The sequence below is a fragment of the Schistocerca americana genome, chromosome 5, assembly GCF_021461395.2.
Source record: "Schistocerca americana isolate TAMUIC-IGC-003095 chromosome 5, iqSchAmer2.1, whole genome shotgun sequence".
NCBI lineage: Eukaryota > Metazoa > Arthropoda > Insecta > Orthoptera > Acrididae > Schistocerca > Schistocerca americana.
In genome coordinates, this window is record NC_060123.1 from 471,876,414 (window position 1) to 471,891,112 (window position 14,699).

A 14,699-nucleotide genomic window follows, 5' to 3' on the forward strand; every position below is an offset into this window, starting at 1 on the left:
TAGAAGCTTTCGAAATGTGGTGCTACAGAAGAATGCTGAAGATAAGGTGGGTAGATCACGTAACTAATGAGGAGGTATTGAATAGGATTGGGGAGAAGAGAAGTTTGTGGCACAACTTGACTAAAGAAGGGGTCGGTTGGTAGGACATGTGTTGAGGCATCAAGGGATTACAAATTTAGCATTGGAGGGCAGTGTGGAGGGTAAAAATCGTAGAGGGAGACCAAGAGATGAATACACTAATCAGATTCAGAAGGATGTAGGTTGCAGTAGTTACTGGGAGATGAAGAAGCTTGCACAGGATAGGGTAAGCATGGAGAGCTGCATCAAACCAGTCTCAGGACTGAAGACCACAGCAGCAAAAACATCATCTTTGGCCTGTGGAGCATAACAGTTGCCCCGGTGCCAGTTTTTGGATTGCGACATTTTGCCATGCCATGGTATACTTAAACCAGCATTCGAACAATTTACAAACTTAGCCACTTAGGAAGAGTTTCCAACCTTGGCCTGAAAGCCCTTTCGAACATCAGATAAATCTTCCTGCTCCGCATTATGACAATGGGTGCACAGTTTCCTTTTGTTTTAGTGTTAATTACTGGTGATGTAAAGTGTCAAAACCCGCCTGTGTATCTGTGAACTGATCTGAACCCATCCCTCATTACATGAGGTTTAAGTTGCAGAATATAAGGCTTCTTGCCTCATATCGGAAAATGGACACTCACATTCGTACGAAAGAGGCATTGTCCATCACAGAGCCTCACTCACAGTCTTATAATATTCAGTAATTGTAGAGAGCTGTACGATATGGTCAATTCTTTGCCTGCTAATGACTTGAAGGGAATAATGCTTCTCCCCCCCCCCCCCCCCCCCCCCCCCCTCTCCTGATCACACAATTCCTCTAGTTACTGCTCCACACTAACGGAAATTGGAAAAATTGATAATGTTAATGTAGTTCCTGTCTAGAATTTCCCAATAGAAAGCATAGAGTACATTACCAAAAATTGAATAACATTTCTATAATAGCTCATTTTGAATTATTTTTAGTAAAATTCCATTGGCTGCTGACACTTTGTTATCAAAATTTGATTGTTACTGGCCACCATAATTCTTTTGTTTGCGGTCTAAGCATTGAATAATGGCTTGTTAATTTCTGCATCATTAGCTTTTTGTGGCCTAAGTATACTTCATTAATTTATCAAGAATTTTTTTCTTACATCACACTTGCAGGTGACGACAATGGATGAAGCATCCAAGGAAGGCCAAATATTTGTAACTACTACTGGTTGTAAGGACATTATAACAGGAGATCACTTTTTGAATATGCGTAATGATTCTATAGTATGTAACATAGGCCATTTTGATTGTGAAATTCAAGTGACATGGCTTGAGAAAAATGCAGTTGAAAAGATAAACATTAAACCACAGGTAAGAAAGGAACATGGTTTTCTCTGTGTATGGCCACCTGCTGGAATGTGTACAGACTAAATCTGCTGTTTCAGGTGGATAGGTACAGATTGTCAAATGGAAGACATATAATTATTCTTGCTGAGGGTCGTTTGGTAAATTTGGGTTGTGCCATGGGCCACCCATCATTTGTTATGAGTAACTCATTCAGTAACCAAGTACTTGCTCAAATAGAATTGTGGACAAAACCCGGTAAATACCCTGTTGGTGTTCACATGCTTCCTAAGAAGGTAAATATGTTTGGGATATCAGACTTTGAAATATGTTGTAGAAGTTCTGGTAGAATGTAAATACTTTTGGATTAAAGGAGACCACTCACCGAAAAAGAAGGTATGTTGAGTCATCAGTAGGCACTATTTGTCCAGTCGACATCATCTCTCTCTCTCTCTCTCTCTCTCTCTCTCTCTCTCTCTCTCTCTCTCTCTGTGTGTGTGTGTGTGTGTGTGTGTGTGTGTGTGTGTGTGTGTGTGTGTGTGTGTGTGTGTGTGTGTGGAGGGGGGGGGAAGAGAGAGAGAAGGGGGGGGGGGGGGGGGGCGGGCACGGGCGCGCTCTCTTTTTCGAGCTAGAAAGTTTTAATTGTGTGGGTATTGACTCCTCATTGATTTTGCTTTAATCCAAAAGAATTGAGTTCAAAATATCTTATAGAAAACAAATATAAAAATTGTTTTGTTACTTCATAATTAATTCAACAAAACATTAAGAGAATCACTTTTAGCGTTATAGTTCTACTTCCATTATTCATACATTCTTTAACACTAAACTTTCTCACAGCTGGATGAAGAAGTCGCAGCTCTACACTTGGAACACTTAGGAGTGAAGCTTACTAAATTAACACCAGAGCAGTCTAAATATCTTGGTGTTCCAACTGATGGGCCTTTTAAACCAGACCATTACAGGTATTAAACATCAAATGGAATTGGTCTGTTCTGGAATATGACAGTTGTCAGATGCCTTGGCTGATTCAGAACACACTGTGGTGTGGTACTTGAATTTCCCTGTTGCATTTTGTCAGTGGAATGCATGTATTTATAATTTCTCTTTTTGTGTGTGATATGAATGCCCTTGGCAAGCCATAACTTGTCTGTTTATTTGTAAGAAATATGTAACAACTGGCCAAATGCCAGTGAGTCTTCCCCCTCCCCTCCCATTACACTTCTTATTTCTAAAAGGAGAATAATTTATCCCTACATGCATTCCATTGAGTCCCATTTATGTACTTATAGAACACTTCCTGAAGTGTTAACTACTGGATGGAACCTGATTGTACTGCAGTTTGCTCACATTATGTTATACATCCACTTGTGTGATACTTTTTACTGGCATTTGAAGCTTTCTTGTAAAAAGAATTTTATTCAACAAATACAAAAATACATTTTATAATAAAGTCATGTTACTTCACTTATCCTTATCTTTCCAACAAGCCCTAACCTATTGCTTCTGAAGTAACATTAATCCTTAAATACTGATAATGTGTAAGAGATCACATGTCTTGTCATTCATTTAAAGATACACACATCTTGTACAAATAGAATTTAAGTAATGTGGCAAAAATGAATCTCCAAAAGTGAAACCACCAAGTATGGTGGACAAGTTAAGTAGAAATAAAACTACAATAATAGCCACAAAACAAAAATAGTGCAGAAGTGCCTTCAAGCACTTACTGAAACATGAAACAAATTTAAGTAGTTTGAATTTAAATTCCTGTCTGCCATGATTTGGGGTTATCTAACTTGCCACATGTGGAGATGGTAGAGCAACATGTGTAACATTAACGTAATGCTTGAAAGATTTGTCAGTTTCTGAATCTTCTCTTCTGTCATAAGCTTCATCCACTACCACCCAGAAAGCACTCTTTTTTTTATCATGTTATTAACATTTGGTACAATAAATAGGTAGTGATAATGACACATAATAAAGGAACACTATGATGAAATTAATCAAAGTTTTTAAAATTGGCACATGGCTCCACTTTCCCTCACATCTTTTCTATCTAATTAGAGTATTTGATACCAAATAGCTAGATACTGGGCATTGTCTTATATTCATCTGGCAATGAGTAGAAGTTGAGCACATTTGTAAAGTCTAGGAAGATTTACACTAAATTTTTGATGACATATCTAAAGTCTCATATCTCTCCAATTTAAGTTTCAGTTCCAGTATTTCTTGCGCATACTGTCTCTTTTCATGCTTCAGTTCTTCAATTTCTTTATCACGTTGGCTTATTTCACTTAACAGATGTTTTATTACTGAGCTCTCATTAGTATTGTGGCATGATAAGTAATCCAGCTGAGCCAACAGTTCTTTTGATGTAGGTCTTCTGTCCAAAGAACATGAAGTCAAGCGTATCATCATCTCAACCTGTAAGTGAATTAGTGGTTAAATGCAGATATTAGTGTTGTTGATATGATGCATTAATCTTCATAAGGTGATGATGAAAGTTATCAGCAGTTAAAATACATTACTACACTAACTAGAGGAGGGTTTAAGTTGCTTAAATTTTTGTTAGCTGAATTCCAAGAGTTAGAGGTTAAAATTAGATGCTCCCCTCCCTCTGTGCAGGGTTAGTAAGAGTTGATTACGTAAGGCACTGATAACGGACTTAGACTCTGCAGGCACCAGCAGGCGGGCAATATAGCGTACGCGCGCTCTAGTCGTACTAAGAGCGCATGTCTGCTGGTGCGCCGGCCTAGCGCCGAGCCAAGCTGGTTGCGTAACTGCCCGGCTAGGCGCCCAGCAGGCAGTGCGGCACTATGCTTTGTTAATTTTTTAAAATTGTTGCATCCTTGAGCCCCCGATTACCAGAAGTACATCTAGCGGTTTTAGGCTGATGCTCCCGGTTACAGGAGTCAAGGAAAACTCTTTATTAATAATTATAATACAAAGTAATATCGCCAGTTATAGTTACATTCTCAACAAGTACACCAAGTTCTTTCATCCATACATGTATTTTCTCATCATTAGAAACTTTTCTACATGAGCGGGTATACAGAGTAAAAGGCATATTACTATAAACAAAACTAGGTCTACTTTGCGTCTTCGGTTTGATTCCACAGTGCCAGGTCTTGTAGGCGACGACATCTCAGTCGGAAAAAAATTCAAGTCCAGGTAGAGATGCGTTCTCACAGCGGACAATTGCAAGTGTAAAACCCCACTGCCCGCTGCCCCAGTTGCGACATCAAGTGAAAAATTTACTCGAATCCACGGAAAAATATTGGTCCATTCAGAATATTTTTCACTTGATGTCACAACTGGAGCAGTGGGCAGTAGGTGGTTTACACTCGCAATTGTCCGCTGTGAGAACACACCTCTACCTGGACTTGACTCTTTTTCCAACCGAGATGTTGTCGCCTACAACAAGACCTGGCACTGTATTTGTCTGTCTGTCTCTGAGCATCTGACCACTGCCATGTTCTGCCAAGTGACAAATTCTGAAGCTAGGCAGGTAGTCAGGATCTCCAAAATGAATATGCGCAAGATAATGACTACATTAAACTCCAGTGAAGCACTGACCAGCTTCCCCCGCACCATACCAGTCCACCTCTGTAAATGGATGTAATATGGCTGAAATTTTATAAGTGCACAGTTCCTGTGAGCTAACCACCCATGCATGCAGCCTGATTACTGTGTGGGCTCCCACTTTTGGCCAGAACCCCAAGTGGATCCAAGGTGTCGGCAACAGGAGACGACAAATGTTTGACATTGTAGCCAACCAGTGAGCATATTGTCACGTGTTATAATCGGCTCTGGCCACTGTAAGATGTAGTGCCGCCGCCCCCCCCCCCCCCTCCCCCAATTACAACTGAGGTCCAGCGTAAGTTTCTTACCAGCAACTTTTTGTATCCACACCAAACTACCCATTGGCTTGTAGTCCACCTTGAAGTTTAGGTTTATTTAATATCATACATAAGCATATGAATTAGACAGGCCAAGTTCTTATTCCCTGTGGAGCGTACCACTGTCTTACTGTTAGGTGGTTACTAAAACATGCCCAGACCTTTGCATCAGTTCTGAGGTACTCATCACATAGCTTGGTGACCATTCCCACTAACTCTGCAAGAAATTGTTTTAAGTAGTCTGACATTCCTGCCTCTAGTCAGGCAGAAAGATCACCACCAGGTGGGAGACGGCAAAGGTAATGTTGCCATCACACTACAAAAGTTGCTGTCATAGTGTACATATGCAAATAATATCCTATGGGACTTCTAGAGTTGTGTGTTGAGGAGATCTGTACCTTCTGAATATGGAATGGAGCAAGCATTCCAACACTGCTACAGGATCATCCTCTTCCGCTGGCCGATCTTAATGCTCTCCAGTCCTCACACACATGACCAATGGGAACTTAACCTTACCTGACCGATACACATACATTCATGGAAGTCACCATGATGCATGCATGCTTAGCAAAGCAAGCCAAGATCTTGTTCCCTGTGACACAGCATAACAGCATCATGCTGCTAGTTCACCACTGAAGCATATCCACAGCTTTAAGTTAGTTCTCTGAGGTGCTCACAAGATACACTGAAGCGCCACATATTCAAACAGAGATATACATAAACAGGCAGAATATGGTGCTGTGGTCAGCAAAACCTATATGACAAGTGTGTTGCAGTTGTTAGATTGGTTACTACTGCTACAATGGCAGGTCATCAAGATTTAAGCAAGTTTGAACATGGTGTTATAGCTGGTCACGAGCGAAGGGTCACAACATCTCTGAGGTAATGATGAAGTGGGGGATTTTCAAGAGTGTACCATGAATATCAGGAATCCAGAAAAACATCAAATATCTGACATCACTGCAGCTGGAAAAAGATCCTTCAAAAAAGTGACTGACAGCAAGTGAAGAGACTCGTTCAATGTGACAGAAGTGTAACTCTCCTGCAAATTACTTAAGATTTCAATGCTGGGCCACCAAGTGTCTGTGTGCGAACCATTCAACAAAACATTACTGATATGGGCTTGTGGCGCCAAAGGCCCACTCGTGTATCCTTGATGACTGCAAAACGCGGAGCTTTATGCTTCGCCTGGGCCCAGCAACACTGACACTGGACTGTTGATGACTGGAAACATGTAGCTTGGTCGGACGAGTATTCCTCAAATTATATGGAGCATGTGGACGTGTACGGGTATGGAGACAACCCCATGGATCCTGATGTCAGCAAGGGACTGTTAAGCTGGTCAGGGTGTATACGACCTGGGAATTTTTTTTATTGTTTTAGTTTTCAGTTAAATTTTTGTAACTTTAACTGGTAAGAACCAGTACTGTAACAAAGGATATTTCTGTATCTCGCTATTACAGAATAATACTGGAGCTATAAAACATGAACAAGAGAAAAAATGAAAATAAAACAAGTTGCAAAAGAAATGTGCCATATACAACAACAAAACACAGTTCTTATACAAGTGCCTGCCAACAGCAAATTGTGTCAAAGGCTTTAGAAAGACTATGCAATGCTTCATAACAACAAATTGCCTCTGGTGAGCGTGACGTCACAACTGCTTACATTAGATTCATTTGAGCCGTTGTGAGCGAGCTCGAGTGCTGTAGAGTTGCGTATGAGTAGTAACTTCTCCCACTTCTGGCTACCCAAGTGTGGCAGTTAGCTGTATAATCAATAGCAGCAAGATGCTGCCAGATACACGTGTGGTCAACAGGCCTGGATCTAGGGGGCGGTGGGCAAATCGGGGTACCTGCCCCAGGCGGCAGTTTCACAGGAAGGGGGCACCAAATTCATATTCTCGAGGAAAAAGACCTTGTTTCACAAAGCGCCTAGCATCCAGTGCACATTGGTCTATCAATTATTCATATGATTTTGAAATGCATCCCTATTCGTTTTTGAACAAATTCTATGTTGATTTCTGAATGTGTACATATTGTACGTGATGTCTCTCCAGGGGAATCCCTGTGGCATCTAGAAATGAGCTAAGGGGAATAAAGCCGAACGGGTGAATGCCAATGCGGTTGACTTTTGTGAATTATTAGCATTGTTATAATTACTGGCGAAATCCATGGATTCAGACTACCAGAGTAGAAATAAACAACTAACAGCAGGACAAGGAAAAAAAATTCCCGGATTTCCCGGTTAAAAATACACTTTCTCCAAGGTGAAAACCTACTTTTCCCCTGTTGACTGACAGTATAACTTATCAGTCCTTTCAATGGTTATGGTTTTATACACGGGCATAGAATTTCCTGGCGCCTTAGAAAACGAAACACAGGGGGGAAAAAAAACACGTTTTGGATAGATCTTTGATGAGCAGCAACATGTATGCTGCATATTTTCGTATTTCGGAAGTATAAATTCGAATTCCAGATTGCGAGGCGCTTTTGTAAGCCAGGCATAGCTCACGTCGTGTGATCTTGCCAGCCGATGACAGCGGGTATTCAGAGCTTAGGACGTGATGTTGTCAGCCAATAGCAACATCACTGTTAAGAAGCGCAAACACACAAACAGAGAAAGCTAATGGTTTAAATTAATATACATAGTGTTGTTGGGTGAAAAGCAAAGCTTTCACATATAATATTGGTCTATAAGATTAATATGCTGCAAGAGAAGCTAAGCTTACACATATAATGTTGGTCTTTTATGCGCGTATTACAGTATAAGATATATCGCTCAAATGTGCTAGTAAAATTTTTAATAATGACATAAATGTCTGATCTGAGCTCAAAATTCATCTAAATGGCTTGTCATCAAAGAGTTGATTTTTAAATGAGTCAAACGCTCTGTAATTAAAAAAAAAAATCATTGTACGTTCTTGCACATAGTTCAACTTGCATAAAAGGAAATTTACTTTGATAGCAACGCTTTTCAAACCACCATTCGGAATATTTTCCCACGACCTATGAGAAACAGGTTCGTTTCTGCAGTTGCCAGAGAGCACCAGATGGTGGGCGTCGCTGCACTTGTGCAGCTATGATGTCGTAGGGAGCCCGTATGTTCATATGTGTAAAATATTAAAAGATCTTCCATTATGTTATAAAAGAAACAAGGCATCAGAGGATGCTCGAAGAGCAACGGAATCTCATGAACCAAACTAAAATGTGCACATTCATATGTCCAGATTCCCAGTGAAGTAGGCCACGACCTGATATTAAGCTTTTCAATGTAGTTTTCGGGATGTAAATTTTCTTGGAGTACCAGTGCTAAGTTACCTCATGTTTGGTTCTTTATTATGGCATAATGCCATACGTGCTAGAAGTTGAAAAAGTGCACTTGAAATGCAGCAAACAGTGTGTGGAATTAAATACTTCGTTTCAAATATATTGTCTGCCGCGGTGGAAAAGATTAATAAAAGAAAATTTCTTTAGCAAACCGACAAAAATAACTCCACTGTTCTGCAAGGCGATTAATGCTTGGCCGTCAGAAAAGTGGAAATAAAATAAAATCATTGTTTTCATTTGACGTGAGAGCAGTAAATGAAGAGGAAACAGTAAAATCACTAAACGTAAACACGGGTCATGTTGAGACTACCCGCTTCCCCACTGTAGCTCAGACTGCTCTGTGCATCAGCCCCGGATCTTCGATATTTCCAAACCGGGGCAATACCCCGCCACTCCCGCGAGCGTTTGAGATAGGACATAAAAAATGAAAAAATCGGATTTTCAAAACTATATTCATTTTGTAGCGCACATCTTTTTGAAGAGTCTAATGCATAAAACACATGTGTTCGAGGAAATGTAAGACATGTTATTTGGTCGTAAGTCTGCCAAAGTGAAGTGCCACACCTATTCACTCAGCATTCTCCTATCACATGTCACTGTATTTTGCTCTGTGGAATTGAAACGTGAATATTTTGGACATGGAAATTAAAATGTCCTGTAGTGCCTCTCATGCTTAGTCAGCCGGTTTGACATCCTGTCCGCCCCGGCCCCTTTTTTAAACTCTCTTCAGAAAATTTGCACCCTTTATTACCTATCAGCTAACAACTTGCTGCTTTGTGTGACCTAAAATTAAATATAGGATACATAAAATCATTAAAGACATTAGACAAGCAAGACAATACACATTTCTTTAATCCTTAACTCCTAGAATTTTCTTCTCTCTAATCTTGCTACAGCTTTACATGGCGTGCTGTGCTTTCTGCGAGTCTGTTACCTCATCAAAGTTCGTCAAACATTTTGCTACATGAAAAATAGAAATACTGAAAAAGTTGTTAATACAAATAGGACCCAAGATTGGTGTGATTTCTCGATCTGATTACGCCTGTTTTGTCACTTTCTCCTAGATAAAACAAAATAGGCCTTCTAATACTGCACAAAGGACAGAATATAATTCACAAAGTACCAATATCAAATGCCTATGAGGCCTACTACAAGCAAAAAGCTTTACTTTAGGAAATACTTTCACACTTCATTCATACGCTCCAGTTTCTCAAGCATGAGATCGAAAAGTAGTAGTACGAAATTTATGTACAAACTCGGAATCGTCATATTGTTCCATAATTTGTGTGATGTCGCGGTTTTTCTCCTCCCTCAACTAACAAAGAGTCTTGTTATCACTAATTCTGTAACTATTCCTGTCAATTTCAAAGCTTATTCGCTGGTTAACTTCACTAATTCTTCCAGAATTAGCAGTTTAATTATCCCGCAATTATTCTCTGGTTAGGCGTTGTTAAGTGTTCATACAACGCATTTTCCATGCTACTTCCAGAATAGAACTTAAAGCGGCTGCTGGCGGGGGACTGTACAACTGGCCCTTACTAGTATAGCGATCTCGTCAAAAAATTTTTGTCAAAATATCATTTTCTTGGATACACCGAGAAGGTAATACGTAATTGCCGGCCACAGTGACCAAGCGGTTCTAGGCGTTTCAGTCTGGAACCGCGCGACCGCTACGGTTGCAGGTTCGAATCCTGCCTCGGACATGGATGTGTGTGATGTTCTCAGGTTAGTTAGGTTTAAGTAGTTCTAAGTTCTAGGGGACTGATGACCTCAGATGTTAAGTCCCATAGTGGTCAGAGCCATTTTAATATGTAATCTTTCTTACCTGTAATTAGTTTATTTCCACTCCGGTAGTCTGAGTCTGTGGATTTCGCTAGTAATTATAACAACGCTCATCATTCGCAAACCCAATGAACCACACAGACAGCGGTTCACACTCATCCGTTCGGCATTACTCCGCTCAGCTCATATAGCCCCTTTTGTCTGTAGGAAAGTTAGGTCTTCTAGATGCAACGAGGATTACCCTGACAGAGACATCATGTACACTATGCACGCATTCAGAAATCAACTTAGAATGTGTTCAAAAACCGACAGGGATGCGTTTCAAAGTCATATGAATAATCGATAGACTAATGTGCGCTGTATGCTAAGTGCTTTGTGAACAAGGTTTTTCCCCCTCAAGAATATCAATATGCCCCCCCCCCCCCCATGCGCATGCATTAATCTGGCAGCTTGGGCACTCCAGTAAAACTTTTCCCAGTAGCATCTAGCTGCTTGCTCCGACTGCTTACACAGGCAATAGCCACATTTCTGTAGCGAGAAGTGGGAGAAGCTACTACTCAACTGCGCATACGCATGATCCCACTCTTAACTGCTAAAACGAACCTAATGTAAACAGTTGTGATGTCATGCTCCTCGGAGGTAATTTGTTGTTACGAAGCATTGCATAGTCTTTCTTAAGCCTTTGACATATTTTGCTGTTGGCAGACGCTTGTATGAAGCACTGTGTTTTTTTGTTGTATATGGCGCATTTCCTTTGCAGTTTTAAGTTTTATTTTCGTTTTTTCTCTCGTTCATGTTTTATTGCTGCAGTATTACTCTGCAGTAGCGGAATACAGTAATATCCTTTGTTAGAGTATCTGTTCTTACCAGTCAAAATTACAAAACTTTAACTGAAAACAAAAACAATGAAACATTTCCAGGTTTTTCCCGGGTCGTATACACCCTGAACAGGAATAACAGGTGAGAAATATTACTTATTCTCGGTGTATCCAAGAAAGTGAAATTTTGACAGAAAATGTTTGGCCAGACTGCTACATTACTAAGGACCAGTTGTACAGGCCCAGCTAACAGTCGCTAAATTTCTATTCTGGGAGTAGCACGGATAACGCTAACTGGAGAATAAATGCAGCATAACTAATCGATGACTGTGGCAGGGTTAGTGTAGTTAACCGGAGAATAAGTTTTGGCACTGTCAGGAATAGTTACAGAATTAGTGATGAGAAGATCGTTTGTTAGAAAGAGGATGGAGAAGAAACAGGGACACCACACAAATTATGGATGAATATGACAATTCCAAATTTATATAAAGCTTTCGTAATACCACTTTTCGATCTCATGCTTCAGAAGCTAGAGCGTGTGAATGAAATGTGAAACTATTTCCTAATATAAAACTTTTTGCTTGTAGTAGACCTAATAGGCATTTGATATAGGTACTTGCCAAAACAGTCTTGTTTATGTGGTATGTGTTAAAATTGCTGCAATACTAGGCAGGCCTGTTTCATTTTATCTAGCAGACAGTGAGAAAAAGCACATAATCAGATCGAGAAACCACACCAGTCTTTGATACTATTTGTTTTAACAGCTTTTTCAGTATTAGACAACGACATTTTGTTTTTTCATGTAGACGATCTTTACTGGGGTAATAGATTTCTTTCCCAGAAAGGAAAGCTATGCCATGTAAAGCTGTAGTAAGATTAGAGAGAAAAAAATTCTAGGACTTAAAGATTGAAGAAATGTGTACTGTCTTGCTTGTCTCTTGTCTTTGCTGGTTAATTTTATGTCAGACAAAACAGCAAGTTATTAGCTAATAGGCAATAAAGAGTGCAAATTTTCTGAAGAGTTCTTGTTCTCCTGGTTACAAATAATCCCATCCAGTATTAACTGCGGTTTTGATTTTTTAAAGAAAAAAGAGGGGCAGGATGTCAAACCGTCCAAACGGGAGCACGAGAGGCACCGCAGGACATTCTAATTTCCACTGTCCTGGATATAGTTTGATGTCATCCATTACAAAATATACACATTTCAATTCCACAGAGCGAAATACAGTGATGTGCGATAAAAGAAAGCTCCACTTTGGCAGACTTAAGATCAAATAACATGTCTTAGACTTACTCGAACACATCTTAGACTTACTCGAACACATATGTTTTATGTATGAAACTCCTCAGAAAGATGTGCACTACAAAATGCACTTATTTTTGAAAAATTCAATATTTTTTTAAAATTTTTGACATCCATCTCAAACGCTTGAGGGAGGGGGAGGGGCCACTATCTAGTATTGCACCGGTTTGGAAATGTCATAGACTTGGGGCTGATGCACAGAGCAGTGCAAGTTAGAGTGGGGAAGTGGGTAGTCTCCACGTGATCCATGTTTACATTTAGAGATTTTGCTGTTTCCTCTTCATTTACTGCTCTCACGTCAAATGAAAACAAAAAGGATTTCTGTGGCCGGGAGCTATCACATGAATTAAAATATTCACATAATTGCAGAATGCTAAAATATGTTATTAGTTTCAGATTTTATTTTATTTCCATCTTTTTGACAATCAAGTATTAATCGCCTTGTAGAACAATGAAATTATTTTTGTCGATTTGCTAAAAAAATTTGGCTCTTATTAAACTTTCCGGCTGCAGTCAATTTATTCGAAACGAAGTGTTTAATTCTGCACTATTGGCTAGTTTCAACTGTTCCCTGTGCACGTTTTCATCTAGCACCTACAGCATTATGCCATAATAAAGAGCCAAACATGAGATAATACAGTACTGGTACTTCAAGAAAATTTACATCAGAATCTGGACTTACGAATGTGCACTTTAAGCCGAATTTTACTACGATCCACGAAATTCTGATGCTCTTGGGCATCCTCTAAAGTCTTGTTTCTTTTATGACATAATGTAAGATCTTTTAATGTTTTACACTTACAGACATACGGGCTTCCTGCATCATCATAGCTGCGCTAGCACGGTGACACCTGTTACCTGGCGGCACTCTCTGGCAAAACTTAAATCACAGAGCGTTTGACTTTTATTTAAAAATCAACATTTTGAGGATGACCATTTAGAATAATTTTGATCACAGAAGATAACACATCTATGTCGTCGTCAAAAATTTTACTGGAACATTTGTGCGATGTATCTTAAAGTGTAAGACGCGCAAAAAAGTTCAATATTATATATGAAAGCTTAGCTTCTCTTGCAGCTTATTAGTCTTAGAGACCACTATTTCACGTTAAACTTTTCTTTGCTTCTAGCAACACTATGTACATTAATTTTTCCTATTTGTGTGTTCGTGCTACTTCACAGTGATGCTGATATCGGCTGACTGCATCACGAGTCCTATGCTCTGAATAGCCACTGTCATAAGCTGGCAAGATCACGTGACATGAGCTATGACTGGCTTGCAAATGCGCATTGCAATCTTGATTTCAATGCTTCGGAAAGTAACATGTGGTGTTTGGTGGAATTCGAATTTATACGAAAGTATGCAGTGTACATATTGCTGCACATCAGACATCTTTCCAAAATGTGTTTTTTCCCCCCTGAGTTTCCTTTTCTAAAGTGCCGGGAAATTCTATGCTGGTGTATTAAACCATAACCATTCAACGAATTGATAAGTTTTACAGTTCCGAGGAAAAGTATACTGTCACTTAAAATGGGAAAAGTTTATTTTTAACTGGGATATTCGGGAATTTTTTTTCCCTCGCCTGCGTAGACAGCCTGCTGGTGGAGGAGCTATAATGGTGTGGGGTGTGTGTAGTTAGAGCGATATGGGACCCCTGATACGTCTAGATACAACTCTGACAGGTGACGCATACATAAGCATCCTGTCTGATCACCTGCATCCATTCATGTCCATTGTGCATTCTGACGGACTTGGGCAATTCCAGGACAATGAGACATCCACACTTCTAGAATTGCTACAGAATGGCTCCAGGAACACTCTTCTGAGTTTAAACACTTCTGCTGGTCACCAAACTACCCAGACATGAACATTATTGAGCATATCTGGGATGCTGAGCAACATGCTGTTCAGAAGAGATCTCCACCCCTCGTACTCTTACAGTTTTATGGACAGTCCTGCAGGATTCATGGTGTCATTCCCTCCAGCATTACCTGAGACGTTAGTAGCGTCCATGCCACGTTATGTTGCGGCACTTTTGCATGCTCACGGGGTCTGTACATGATATTAGGCAGTTGTACCAGTTTCTTTAGCTTTTCGGTGTGTATTCGAGACCATATCCTCAAACTCTGTAAGAAATCCATTGTAAGAAGCCTTAATTACATTAATAACAAT

The 14,699-nt window shown here is 39.9% G+C and overlaps 2 protein-coding genes across 2 annotated transcripts in view; one reads left to right on the forward strand and one right to left on the reverse strand.

The window, feature by feature from the left end:
- Positions 1-2,845, forward strand: part of LOC124616743 (adenosylhomocysteinase) — a 37,037-nt gene extending 34,192 nt beyond the window's left edge. Inside the window, exons 6-8 of the mRNA XM_047145112.1 lie at positions 1,225-1,422; positions 1,497-1,691; positions 2,233-2,845. Of these exons, the coding sequence (XP_047001068.1) occupies positions 1,225-1,422; positions 1,497-1,691; positions 2,233-2,364 (525 nt within the window). The 3' untranslated portion in view covers positions 2,365-2,845. The remainder of the gene's footprint in view (positions 1-1,224; positions 1,423-1,496; positions 1,692-2,232) is intronic.
- A 580-nt stretch (positions 2,846-3,425) lies between these two features.
- Positions 3,426-14,699, reverse strand: part of LOC124616742 (eukaryotic translation initiation factor 2-alpha kinase 1-like) — a 152,608-nt gene continuing 141,334 nt past the window's right edge. Inside the window, exon 11 of the mRNA XM_047145111.1 lies at positions 3,426-3,819. Within this exon, the coding sequence (XP_047001067.1) occupies positions 3,559-3,819 (261 nt within the window). The 3' untranslated portion in view covers positions 3,426-3,558. The remainder of the gene's footprint in view (positions 3,820-14,699) is intronic.